Source organism: Culex quinquefasciatus, chromosome 2, assembly GCF_015732765.1.
Source record: "Culex quinquefasciatus strain JHB chromosome 2, VPISU_Cqui_1.0_pri_paternal, whole genome shotgun sequence".
NCBI lineage: Eukaryota > Metazoa > Arthropoda > Insecta > Diptera > Culicidae > Culex > Culex quinquefasciatus.
Window position 1 is genome coordinate 160,254,551 of NC_051862.1, and position 13,960 is coordinate 160,268,510.

The 13,960-nt window shown below is 39.0% G+C and overlaps 1 protein-coding gene across 10 annotated transcripts in view; it reads right to left on the reverse strand.

The window, feature by feature from the left end:
* LOC6042865 (ankyrin-3) overlaps positions 1–13,960 on the reverse strand; it is a 171,190-nt gene that overhangs the window by 53,973 nt on the left and 103,257 nt on the right. For all 10 annotated transcript variants that reach the window (XM_038254880.1, XM_038254883.1, XM_038254881.1 and 7 more), the window contains 5 exons: positions 11,288–11,395; positions 6,248–6,544; positions 6,027–6,182; positions 5,119–5,972; positions 3,863–4,890 (listed from right to left, as the gene is read on the reverse strand). In XM_038254880.1, coding sequence (XP_038110808.1) covers positions 3,863–4,890; positions 5,119–5,972; positions 6,027–6,182; positions 6,248–6,544; positions 11,288–11,395 — 2,443 coding nt within the window. The remainder of the gene's footprint in view (positions 1–3,862; positions 4,891–5,118; positions 5,973–6,026; positions 6,183–6,247; positions 6,545–11,287; positions 11,396–13,960) is intronic.

Genomic DNA, 13,960 nt, shown 5'->3' on the forward strand with positions numbered 1-13,960 from the left:
CAAAATATAAGCAACATTGTTGAAAACTTCAACATTTTATCGCAATCCAAGGGTTTCCAGAAGCATTTATTACTTGCCAGCCTGCCAGTTGATTACTCAAATTACTGAGCTAAAATGTTTAATTATTTTAATCAAGGGACCTTATTGCTTTGAAAAGACTCATTCACTCGTGATCACAAATCGAACGCGATGAAAAACTGCTCTGACAGTGCAGGCCAAAAGAGCGCCGCGCTGGTATTTTGTTAGATTCTCTCCTCTCTGAACTTATTCGTTTGTGGCTCGGGTCGACGGACGGAGTAGGCAAAGAAACTCGCAAAGTATTTGTATTTGTACATTCGAAAATTTTGAAGCTTACTGAAAGTATTTAGGGGAAATATGCACATTTTAAGCCTAATAAGCGGTCGTGTTTGAATGATGCTGGATAATCTGGATTGCTCCTTGAAATTCACTAAAACCAAGTACACCAACGAGTAGAGCAACTTTTTGTGAACATTTCTGTTTATTTTCACTTTTATTGAAAGTTATGCTATTCCTTTTACAAGCATTTAAAAAAAATATTTCAAAAATGCATTCTAATCAGTCGAGTGCATTGGGCCACGCCCATTTTTCTATTTTCAGCTTAGTTTTTTTTCTTCCAGCGCTCTTTTGGGTCTGCTTAGTGCTGCCAAAAATGATGAAATTTTAAGTGAACACTCACGAAAAGTAGCATTCATTGCGAAAGTTTCCTGGCAGCACTCGCTCACTCTAACAGGCGCTGCACCAGCATGTTGGTGGTGTTGGTGGCCACCCTTTGTTCTTTATTTCCTTTCGCTCCTCTGCTTCAGCCTTCGATTGGAATGGATATTCAAAATTGAAATGTCAAAAGACTTAGCGCGTTTGTTTTTTTGACGGTGCTTGCTAATTATTTACATGTTTCGGGATTATTTTTCAAGTGAGTGACTTAGTAATGGTCAAAAGAACATGTTGCCGGTAGTTGGAAGCAATTTTATATCTTAAGCGCTTTGAAATCGTTAGCGCAAGTGAAAAGATATTGATGGCGACTTTCGTTAAGCAGTTAACCTTTGATCTTGCGTGTGGATGTGTGTGCCGCCAAAATGATGAGAAATGGTCACGCAAAATAGAAATTATGATCAAAAATGCATTAAATTTGATCTTTTTGGCCAGTAAATGGCATAAATTTGCGTGCTTACTCGATGCGGTGCTGTTGCTGGTAAGTTTATAGCCTAAATAGTATTTTTTGAGCTTTAATCGAGCATCAAACTCTCCATATGACGAAGATAGGTGTTTGATTAGAAAGGGTATATTTCCCCTAATTCTGCTTTTCTTGGTAAACGTGGATTTGGAAACTTGTGTGAATTTCGACTATCATTACTTAAAAAAATAGCAGAAAATAAAAAAAAAACATGTTTAAACTTTAAAAATCTGATAAATAGTTTCCGCAATATCGTATGTTGAAAAATTAAGGCTAGGACGACAACACATTTACAAGGTTTTAGGGCTCGTGCATAAGCTACGTTGCCTACAAACTGTGAAATATTAGCCAACCAAAAATTAAAAAAAAACCTCGAAAAAAAAAATAAAAATCTAGAAGTGAGAAAATGGCAAAACAGCGACTTTCACAATGATTTTAAATTCAGCTTCTATTTATATTTGCAGACATCAACGATAAAACTTACTTTCAAAGTTTAAGGATTTGTTTCAAACTGCGTTTAAAGACGTTTAAAATGTTTTTCTTTGTTTAAAAATGGTATGATTTGTATTGGAAACAAAGCTAAATTTTCTTAAGTTTTATTTTAAACTCAGAAGTATCAAAGTATGAAACCTGATGGCTAATTTTGATTACCGTCATCTGGGGCGAATCGGGACTACAGTCTGAATAGGGACAGAAGTGTTTAGAGCATTGGTTGGTTTTAAAATTGGAAATGGATGTACACATTTTGTTGGTCAGAGTCTGTTCTAACCGAAATCACATAGAAAAATCAAAATATTGTGTTCCTACATGATTAAAATTGCTGTCCCAATTCGCCCCAGTTGACGGTACTTATAAAATCATATATTGTTATTTTCTATTTTTGCAAGGCCGTTTCTCAGTATCTAACTGTCCGAATTCTCAAGAAATTATGTCTGCTCTTCAAGGAATATATTTCAAGAATTTCTGTCTATTATGAAAAATAAAATTAAGAATATACTTATTCTTATTGAAATTTATTTTTGAATGATTAACGCCTAAAAACTGTGCTTTTATCAAGATTATTTAATACATTTTGATTGTAAATATTCAAAATAAGCTCAAATATATTGATTTAAAAAAACATCGTTAAGGGTGAATTTCAAATTGATTTCAGCTGATTACACTTCTATTATCAGGAAGTTTCGAAGCTTTCTGATTCTTCCCTCTTTTTTAAACATTAAGCGACATAAACTTTTTGAAAATATATATTCAACGGCTGTTTGAAGTTTTAACCACTTTAACTTTTTTAATAACAATATAATGGTGATTCAATAGATGCCATCGAATGTATGATTGAAAACGTTGTTATGCTTTTATTGTAAAAATATATTCAATAAAAAAAAGTTGGTTCTTCTCTAAACATCAAGAAGAGAAGATAGACATAAACCTGAAAAAATATATTTGTGACTGCCAATAAGCAGGTAAAGTTACAAAAATGAAACTTTTCTTGTAAAATAATTCATATTTTTCAATTATTTGAACATTACTAACTAGGTAATAACCATGGCGTTGCTTTTTGTTGTTACTGAGCTTCTCTAGTCAACTTGACAAACTCAAATTGACTATTTATATAATTGGATACGCGTTTGTTGTGTTTATTTGAAATACACTTTCAGAGCTCTGTATCAACATAATTCAAGTCTGATACAAACTATACTTTCCTAAAACTTCGCTTCGCTTTACATTTCCTATGAAATTTATAAAAAATATATCGTCGTCGCTGTTCATTATCGAAGCAATATAATATATTATACCTTGGAAGATTTGTGTATTGTTGTCAAATTGTTTTGTGTTTTGCCTGCCTCACCTCACTGAGGCAAGGCTATAAAATCACTCGAAAAATGAACTTCTTAAATACACCTCCTAGATATGCCTTCACGTATACCTATCGACTCAGAATCAAATTCTGAACAAATGTCTGTGGGGATGTGTGTAGACAAGATTTTTTTCCACACGATTATCTCAGAACTGGCTGAAATGATTTTGGCCGGATCCACCTTAATCTGTTCGTTTTGGGGTACCCTTAGTCCCTATTAAATTTTATTCTGTTTAGTAAAGTATTTGAAAAGTTATGCCAAGAAAAAGATTTTTGTAGATGCAAAAAGGGTGATTTTTTGCATAACCTCAAAAGGCCGGGTCTTTTTGTTTACGTGTGAGAGTCACGCCAGATGCGAAACGCCTGGTTGCCACATTGCAATGCATTGCTTCAAATGAGAGTCTGCATGTTTTCTGGAAAAATCTATATCAGGTATATATTTTTTTTATAAACTTATTTTCATTATTATTTTGTAAATGTGAGGAAGGCACCATCCACCTAATGGTGGATTAAGAAACGTTTTTAACTGTGCTTTTTCCAAACAAGAATGAATCTTAGTTTACCACCATATGTTCTCGAACTGCACCCAACCACCAACCAAAAAGCGACAAAATGGACCAGGATAAGCCATTCATCAAGAAGAGAGTTTACCCTACAGAGAGTGAAAGAGACAGCCAGAGAAAGGGAAGGGACGTACACAACACCCAAGGTGGTACGAGCAGCTCTAAAGACGGACATCTCTCGCACAGAACTAAATCGAACCTCCTGTCCCAAAAAAATGTATCTAAACAAAAAAAGGGATATCCCGAACTCACCTTCGTCTTCCGAGTCCGACATGAACGTCTCGTGGATCGTTTCTGGCGCGACAATCTTGAACTTCTCGTCCACCGTCTGGGTGATACTGGTTTCGGTGACGACCTTGAGGGTTTCCACCACGGTGATGTAGCCGAGCTTGTCGGCGATCGAGAGGGCCGTTTGACCGCCGTTGGTGACCGCTTCCGGATTGGCTTTGTTCTTGAGCAGCAGATTGATGACCAGCGTGTGGCCCTGCTGGGCGGCCTGATGAAGCGGGGTGTGACCGATGTTGGTCTTCATTTCGATGTTGGCGTCGTTCTCCAGCAGGAACTTGACCATGGTGATCTGGCCAAAATGGGCGGCCACGTGGAGTGGGGTGAAGCCGGTCTTGGTCGAGGGATCGATTTGTGCGTTGTGGTCGAGCAGGGTCTTGGCGATTTCCGCGTTGTCTTCTTGTGCGCACAGATGAAGTGGGGTCAGTCCATTTTTTGCGGCGTGGTTCGGATCGGCACCGCTCTCCAGCAGCATCTGGGACATGTCCCGGTGGCCTTCCTGGGCGCTCAGATGCAGCGCGGTGAAGCCGGTCTTGCTTTCGGCGTTCGCGTCCGCCTTGTACTCGAGCAACGTGTTGGCGATGTCGATTTGGTTCTTCTTCGACGCGATGTGCAGCGGCGTGTGGCCATTTTTGGCCGGTGAGTACGGCGAGGCGCCCTTTTCGAGCAGCAGCAGTGCCACCTTCTGGTGATCGTAGTGACTAGCAACGTGCAACGGCGTGACGCCGTTCTTGCCCTGGACGTCGACCTGGGCGCCCCGTTCGAGCAGAAGTTGGGCGCACTTTAGGTTGCCGTACTTGGCCGCCAGGTGGAGAGGAGTGAAGCCCTTTTTGGTGACCGCTTCCATGTTGGCCTTGTTGTCCAACAGGACGGCCAGCACGTCGTCCTGGCCCTCCTTGGCGGCGATGTGCAGCGGCGTGTAGTTGTCCTTGGTGACGGAGTCGATCTTGGCGCCGTGCTGCAGCAGGAGCATCACGATGTCGACGTTGCCGATTCTGGAACGAAGAAAACAGGTTTTAGTTTGTTGGTCACATTTTTCAGTTTCCAATACAAATAAGCATACAAATTTGGAGATCTCAGAATAACATACTATTTCAATATACAAAGAAGACGAGGTCAAATCAAGTGTAGTGTCACTTCATATAGACGCCCTTGTTCCAATTACGTCACTCCCATATCAACATGAGTTGATCGCTTACTATTGCTTATCAACACAAACCCACCTCGAAGCAACGTGCAGCGGCGTTTGATCCTCGCGTGCCTGCGCATTCACGTACGCACCATTTCGCAGCAGGATCCGGATGATGTCGCTCTGCTTGGCCCGGGCGGCCAAATGCAGCGGCGTTTCTCCCCGCACGGTCGGGATGTCGGGACTAGCGTCGTGTTGCAGCAGATAGATCACAATGTTCATGCAGCCCATGAAGCTGGCCACATGGAGGGGCGTGAGTCCACTTTCCGTGGTAGCACTGATGGTAGCACCGTGTTTGAGTAGCAGCTCGACAACTTTGATTCGATTCTTCTTGCAGGCTATGTGCAGGGGGGTGAACCCGTTGAGGGCTCGCGCGTTTGGATCGGCGTTACGATCTAGGAGAAGTTTGGCGACCTTTACGTGGCCACAGTGGGCCGCGACGTGCAGCGCCGTTAGGTAATCGATGGTGATGTCATCGACGGGGGATTTGTTGACCAGGAGGATTCGGGCGGCGCTGACGTGTTCACCCTGGGCGGCCATGTGGAGCGGCGCGAGACCGTTCTTGGTTTTGGCGATGATGTCCGCCTGGTGCTCGAGCAACAACTCGATGACCTGATCGTGGCCGGATCGTGCCGCACAGTGCAACGGCGTCAGCCCGTCCCTCGTGACGCTGTCGATGCGGGCCCGGTTCTTGATCAACAGCGACACCATATTCAGCTTGCCCCACTTGCAGGCCACGTGAAGGGGTGTGATGTTGTGCTTGGCGGTAAAGTTGACGTCCGCACCCTTCTCGATCAGCAGCTGGGCGACATTGACATTCCCATAGTGGGCGGCTATGTGCAGCGGCGTGAAGCCACTCTTGGACGACACGTCCGGATTGTGCTCGTTCTACAAGAAAGAGAGGTTAATTTGCAATCAATCAACTTTTAAAGAAAGACTCACCTCAAGCAACAGGGTCGCCGCCTTGACGTCGTCCTTCTTGGCCGCGATGTGCAGCGCCGGTAACCGCACCTTGCCGCGGGTGTCACTCTCCAACAAAACCGCCACGACTTTGTCGTGACCTTGCTGCATTGCTACGGCCAGAGGTGTGAATCCGTCCTGCAAATCAAGTTTAAATCATCACCCATTCCAAGATCGGATTGCACACAAAAAAGAAAACTCACCTCCGTAGCCAGGGCCGGATTCGCTCCTTTCGCCAGCAGCAGGTTCACGCACTCGTCGTGGTTCTCCTGGGCGGCCATGTACAGCGGCGTGAACCCGTTCTGGGACTGCACGTTGACGCTGGCCGCGTACTGCAGCAGCAGATGGATGATGTCCTTTTGGCCGGCGAGCGACGCGATGTGCAGCGCCGTGTTGCCCTTCTTGGTGGCGTTGTCCACGTTCGCGCCCCGCTTCAGCAGCTCCTGCACGATCTCGTAGTGGCCGTCCTTGGCGGCGAGGTGCAGCGCGTTCAGCCCGTTCTGGAATGGAATGTGGTGGAACAATGGCAATGTTTTAGTCTCGCTGTAACGCTTTCGGGTATTGATTGTGTTGCGTAATTAAGTCGTTTTATTGGATTTTCGAAAAAAAGGGTTTGCAAAAACAGACGGGATAATCCGTTTATACTAGCTCAAGGGCGAAGGGATTTAGACTGCCGATATTTCTGCAGTTCACGAAACCAGAAAGTTTCTCACTTGGATATCTATTACTGGAATTTTTCTCCTACAACATTATTTAATACATTTGATATGGAGCATTCTTTTATTATCATATAGGAATGTTTTATAAATCAACAACATCAACAATAACAACCTGCCGATCGAGGCGAAGATGATACCAACACTATCGTCTTTCAAAAGTGCTCTGAAACGATCATTTCAAAATTAGTTATTAGGCCTTCTGCAATTTGTTTGATTTTATCTTTGGATCTTTTATAACCTCCTGTTGTTTCTTCCTTGACTTGATTTAAAGTGTTATGCTAACAAGTTGACGTGCCCAAAAAAACAACAACAAATTAGAAATCAAAACATAACTCAGCTGTTTGAGTCCAAAATAGAAACAATTGTCCTTCAATTTCATTAAAAATTTCGATGGTAAGATTGCATGCAAAAGCATGCACATCAACTTCTTCAAAAAAGATTTTTGTAAACACACAATTACAATACATTTTTGTAAACACAAACAAATTCAAACCCAGCACTAACAATAGTCTGGCGCCATAGCGCGCTCGGCCATCAGACCGATTAAGAATAGAAAGGATAAATTCGTATATTAGCGTCAAGTAGGTTTCCCATACTGACGGGCTACATAATTCAGGGTGTAATATTACCACGGACGAACGGACATGACACCAGGAACAAATTTTCTTCAAATTTCTGAAGCAAACTATCACTTGCGTTGTCGAAGTAGCATCGCGCGATTAAGCATGATTTCTCAAAATGTCTTATGCAATAATTAATTAAAACATTTAGCATTAGTATGGTGCTAGTAACAATTTTTTGGCATTAAGATTGTCTTTATGATTCTATGTAATTTATCATGGACTCTAAAGTTGCCGAAAAAATTATAGAAATGGTATTTTTAATATGAATTCATACGACCATTTCAAAAAATGCCCATGAGTTTGCTTCATCAGCTGGCTTTGTTTACGTTTTAAACCACGTGGCGCGAAGATTTTGACATAAGCGATCTCGCTTGCGCTGGTTTTCGCCAAGAAGAAGTAAAAGAAAACCTGCTTCACTTTTTGAAACCCCGTGTCATGTCCGTTCGTCCGTGATATTACATACAATTTCATAAAATAATGCAAAATTTATTTTACATGCAGCTGGTTTACTACTTTTTTGCTGCGTGTATCTCGGTAAGTTTTTTTTTAATTTATTATGAGCAGTTCTCTATGAAATCGGTCTATTTTGATAAATTGTAATTTTTGTATTTTTTAATGCGACTGATTTTTTTTTGGGGGCCTTTGGGTTGCCCAAAGAAGCCATTTTGAATCATTAGTTTGTCCATATGGTTTTTCATACAAATTTGGTAGCTGTCCATACAAAAATGATGCATGAAAATTCAAAAACCTGTATCTTTTGAAGGAATTTTTTGATCGATTAGGTGTCTTCGGCAAAGTTGTAGGTATGGATAACGACTCACTGAAAAAAATAATACACGGTAATTTTTTTTTAGTGATTTTTGATTTTACTTTTTGTCACAAAACCTTGATTTGCAAAAAAACACACAATTTTAAATTTTTTTTTATGTATTTTAGGGTTTGCCATCTCTTCAGAAATTTTCAGATCGGGCAAAAAATCTTTGACCTAGTTATGATTTTATGAATCAATACTGATTTTTTATAAGTCTCACCCAAACAACCTCTCTTTTCTAATGTCGATATCTCAGCAACTAATCTGCCCATTATCGCATAAATGTCCCATTTGCAAAAAACAGCAAGCTGAGAAAAACACATTTAAAATTTGTCCCACACATAAGGATACGTTTTAAGTTTTCGCGCAAAAACCTGGATTTCCTCCTAATTTCTAGAACAAAGTACTGGATGTTATAGGCTCTTTTGAAAGAGCACACGATTTTGAACCAAACTGCATCAATAACTCAAAAACGATGAAAATGCACATGGGACATTTATGCGATCAGGGGCAGTAATGGTCCGATTTCCAATGTTGAAATTTGAAACATTTTTCGACCTTTTCGAAAACAATATTTTCGATTTCTTAAATCAAGACTAACATTTCAAAAGGGCCAAACAATCAATATTACGCCCTACGGATCCAAAGTGTAATTTAAGACTATGAACTTAAATATCATTTTATTATATTACGCCCTACGGATCCAAAGTGTAATTTAAGACTATGAACTTAAATATCATTTTATTTTTGTTCAATTTACAGTCGCAAAATTGGATAAAGTTGCTCTCGATACCGATATTCGAAAGCTTAAATTGTAGTACATACTTGCTATGCATTAAAAAACAATTATTACTATCAAAAAGTTTGTGAAAATTTGAATTTTCAACCTGAGCAAAATCAAGCAAACCAAAATCGGCTAATTTCATGGATTTTTTGTATTTTTTTAATTGGATGATACTTTTTGGGGGGTTTAAATCGAGCGTCACATTTAAAAAGGCTAAAAAACGTATTCAAATTTTGAAAATATTTGAATTGGAATGATTGAAAAATTTCAAACAGATTTTATTTTTGAAATCCGATTTCAAAGCCAGTAAATGAAAATTTTAGAGAATTTGTTCAGCACATTAAAAAATCAAAATGTACTTTTTTACTTGAAATTAATCCTTGCAAAGAGACAGATTAAATAATAAACGATAGGAAATTTGGTTTCACATGTTTATTTAAAAGTTTTGAAAAAGTTGGTCGTCATCGATCATGGCCGTTCATGGTCACCCGCGACAAACACGGACGACGAAACAAAGAGAAACGCAAAAAATAACTTTTTCAAAACTTTTTTTTTGTAAAATCGCGATAACTCGTGATGTTTATTAGCAAACCCCTTATGTCAATATATCAAAAATTTTGTAATTGTCTGCTCTACAACTTTGTAGGACATTGTTACACTCTAAAAAATAACCCTGCAAAGTTAGAAAAAACACGAAATTTTAAAATGAAAAATTTTGTTCTAAATGAAAAAATGACCCTTCTGGGACAATGTAGATTCGAAAAGTACATTAAATTTCCCATAAAATGACATGTTCCAAAAATTTTTACAGTCGAGTAACGGAAAATGGGAGAATTTTTAAAACTTTTTTAGTGTTTTTTTCGATGAAAAATACGTTTATTCGGAATTCTGAGTACGCCATCAAATCGGGCGTCTAATTTTACATAAAAGTCTCTTTGACACCAAATTTCTATCTCATCACCGTTTCAGGCTGCAAATAGTTGAAAAACACCTCTTTTTTCGCATGTTCAAAAATGGAAGGGGTCGTACCACCCCTTCGTCACGAGATATCAAAAAACGGACCTCGGTTTCATGATCAGGGACAAAAGTTACCCCTTAGGACAAAGTTTCACGCAAATCGAAGAGGGGTCGGGGCAACTTTTCCCGATTTCGTGTGAGTTGGTAGAGAATTACCCACATACAAAATAAAAAAAAACGGTTTCAGAAATTGCATTTTTCATGAGATAACAGTAAATCAAAAATTAAATTATTTTTCTTTGGCTAAACATGTATGTTCATAAACGTAGATTTGCAAATTGTGAGAGCTTAGATATGCAGGAAATAAAATAACCGTGGTGTAGGGGTAAGCGTGATTGCCTCTCACCCAGTCGGCCTGGGTTCGATCCCAGACGGTCCCGGTGGCATTTTTCGAGACGAGATTTGTCTGATCACGCCTTCCGTCGGACGGGAAATAAATGTTGGCCCCGGACTAACCAAAAGGTTAGGTCGTTAGCTCAGTCCAGGTGTAGGAGTCGTCTCCCTGGGTCCTGCCTCGGTGGAGTCGCTGGTAGGCAGTTGGACTAACAATCCAAAGGTCGTCAGTTCGAATCCCGGGGTGGATGGAAGCTAAGGCGTAAAAAGAGGTTTGCAATTGCCTCAACAATCAAACCTTCGGACACCTAGTTTCGAGTAGGAATCTCGCAATTGAGAACGCCAAGGCAATGCTGTAGAGCGAATAATTTGTTTTTTTTTATGTTTTGAAATAAAAATATGTGAAACATTTCACTGAAATATTGCATAGGCGTCTGAAGCACCAGGAAGGCAAAGCAGAAATGTTTGGCTTTAATTTTCGTAAATTGTAGCATTTTTTTATACAAAATATAGATTGTTTTGATGTTAACAGCTTATTTAAGATCTAAAGAATGTCATTCACCAAAATTTCAGTCCAAATTTGTGCGATTCATAAGCAACAATGCTATAACAAAAATGACGTTACAAAAAAAAAAAAAACAAAAAAACGTCAATTTATAAAAAAGTTACCAGGGCTGAGCTGTAGGTTAGTCGAGGTTAGTCGTCGACTAACAAGTTCTTTACAAAAAATGTCGCCCTCCTTAAACAGTTTGGCGCCCTCAGCAGGGCCCAAGAGAAACTTTGCATTTTGCAAATTTGCCAAGTTGCCGATTTGTGCTGCGCCTTCATGAAAAAGATATAGCGCCCCCTCAGGAGGCCCCAGGGCGCCGAAAATGCCATTTTTTGCAAATTTCAAAAAATGCCTGAAGGAGGTTACTGGGAGGGACTGATTTTTTTTTAAATACAGGTAAACTTACCGCATTACACGTGTTGATGTCTGTGACTTGTTCTGTCTCGAGATACTCTATTAGTTTTGGCAAATCTCCTGCCCGAGCTGCCCTCAGAAAGGCTGTGTTTGTGTCGTTCTGTAAAAAAAAGAAAGAAGAAAGTTTCATAAGTATTATTTTGAAGTAACATGTTATCATTAAAAAAAGTTAAATAAAAGAAATAATTCCCAAGACATAACCCTACTTTCCCAAGTCCATCAACGAACGAAAGCACTTCAAGGGAAGCACATCTGCGAGCGGAATGCAGGCTCGCTTATTAATTTCGCCTCCATAAATCACAATTTGAAATCATAAATTTGCAACCACCATCACCTTCACCATCTGGGACTTGAAGGAACAATATCATCGCTAAAGGATGGAAGCGCCTTGACCACACAGAAAAAAATATGTGAATTTACTCGACACGGAAAAAATGAATCTCATGTAAACTCAGTTGATGTAAACTTGAGATTCGACGTAAACGGTTGACACGTAAAAGCACGTGTTTACGTATAATTTGTTGCAAATTTACATCAAATTGCATTTAAATTTAAATGTTTAATGACGTGCAAAAGTGTTACATCATAAATGATGTAACATTCGGAAATATTTTTTTGTGTGCAGATCTTGCCAGCAGTGTGCAGCACTCAATTTATCCCCTCAACCGCAGCGGCTCCAACAAAACAGAGATGTTTTGTTAACCCTGAGGTGCTCCTTTTTGAAATTTAAAAATGTTTTGAATACTTTTTTTATGTAACTTTTAACAATGATTTTTATTTCTATTTTTATTTTTTTTTAATTGAGAATTTAAATTTAATTGTCGTCTATTGAAAAAAAAATCTTCAAAATCGACTAAATTTGACCACTAAAGGGTAAAGGCACCGAAGAAGAAAACTACTGAAATCGAGGGGAAAAGGTCACTTGTGTGTGTTAACTTTTTTGTACGGTTAGTCAGTTTGCTCAATATTTGTGTGCATCCGCGGGGTGAGGGGTCCAGTAACGATATAATGTCCCACCATTCCGACGAGCAAGTGAGCTTCATTGGGGACGGACAAGTTTATTTTGGCCGGTCCAAAAAAGGCAAGCAGTGTTGTTTTTGTCGGTAAAGATATGTTAAGGTAATGGTGCCTTTTTTTTGAAAATAAAACAGAAACTGAAATTTGTTTAGGAAACTTAAAATGAAGTATGGAAAAAAGACGCAAAAAAGAAGTCAATACTCATTTCTCCAAAACAACCATCTTCTACCCTAACTTTTTGCTTTCAAGGGGTCCGCCCCAGGGTCAAACTCGTAAAAAACAGTCTAAAAAAGATTAAACCATCTGAACGGCCGACGGCCAGATCCATATGGCCACAACATTGGCCACTGACTGCCGTCAGTGGGGATCGTTTTCTTCGGGACTTGATATAATTGTTTAATAAAAAAATACCAGTTATTCAAGTTGCTTTCCATTTCTTTTCTCGCCAAGAGTTGCGGTTTCTTTTTTTGAAATTCTTATCGGACTGCGGCGGTATCTTTGCGGCTATCCAGCGTCTACAGGTTTTGTGAACGTTCTGTGCGGACCGGTATCGGTTTCATAACAGGGACCGACCGGCCGGCACTTGATTGAATGTGCCGAGTCGGTAACCGGTTCAGTCATCAGTGCAGTGATGTGCGGTAGTAATTACTGATAGTGACGTTTACAACCTATTTTAGATTGGAACAGGTGTTTGAATTATAGGTTTGTGGGTACACGAGGGTTAATTAGAATCTATTTAGTTTCGTTAACATTTTAATTAAAGTCAGCAACGGAATTTCCTAAAAATTGAATTCTTCTTTAGCAAAATTTGCAAACCTCAAAACATTGATGAGAAAACTATATTTTCATCACTGGGGGGAGGGTTCACAGATACCGTAATCAAAAAATTCACATGAGAGTGTCCCCACTTCTGTCAGAACCTGGGAACGCAATGTTTGACGTTTTACATTTGAATGTATCAATGAGATCAAAACTCATAAAATTGAAATGTTGAGTTTTTATTAGTCATGTTTGACGAATGCAAGAAAGGTAACTGTCTCCCTTTCTCAGTAAGTACAAAAAGAAAATATTTCATGAAGAATCAAATATCGTGCCTGATTTTAACTTAACTTTACATATTTTGTTACTCAAAAGAAGGGGTCTGTCAAAACTGTTCATGAAATCTAGAAATTTTATTATTTTTACTCGAATAATATATATTATTTAAATTATTTTCTTGCTTATTTTCAGTTTCCATTCACCATTCTCATTGAGTTTTCTTGTTAATAAGTTAAATTTATTTTTATGTTATAAGTAGTGCGTCCATCCCGGGAATTCCCAGGACAAAATTCCCGGGATTTTTCCAAAACCGGGAAATCCCGAATCCCGGGATTTTTTAAAATTTGTCCCGGGAATTCCCGAAATTGAAAAAAAAAACAAATTTTGGTCTGGAAATTCAGATTTGGTTATGGAAATAGATGAACAGTTGAATACCTCATAATCGATAATAATTTTAAAGCATTATAATTTGTATTTAGCATATATCACCATTAATTTGGTGTATTAGGAAAAACTGTTAAAATTTTAGTTTTTAGTTTAGTTTCTGCAAAATGCCTAGCGCTTTAAATAATTCCTATTCGATTTTATATATTTTTAAATGATTGAGATA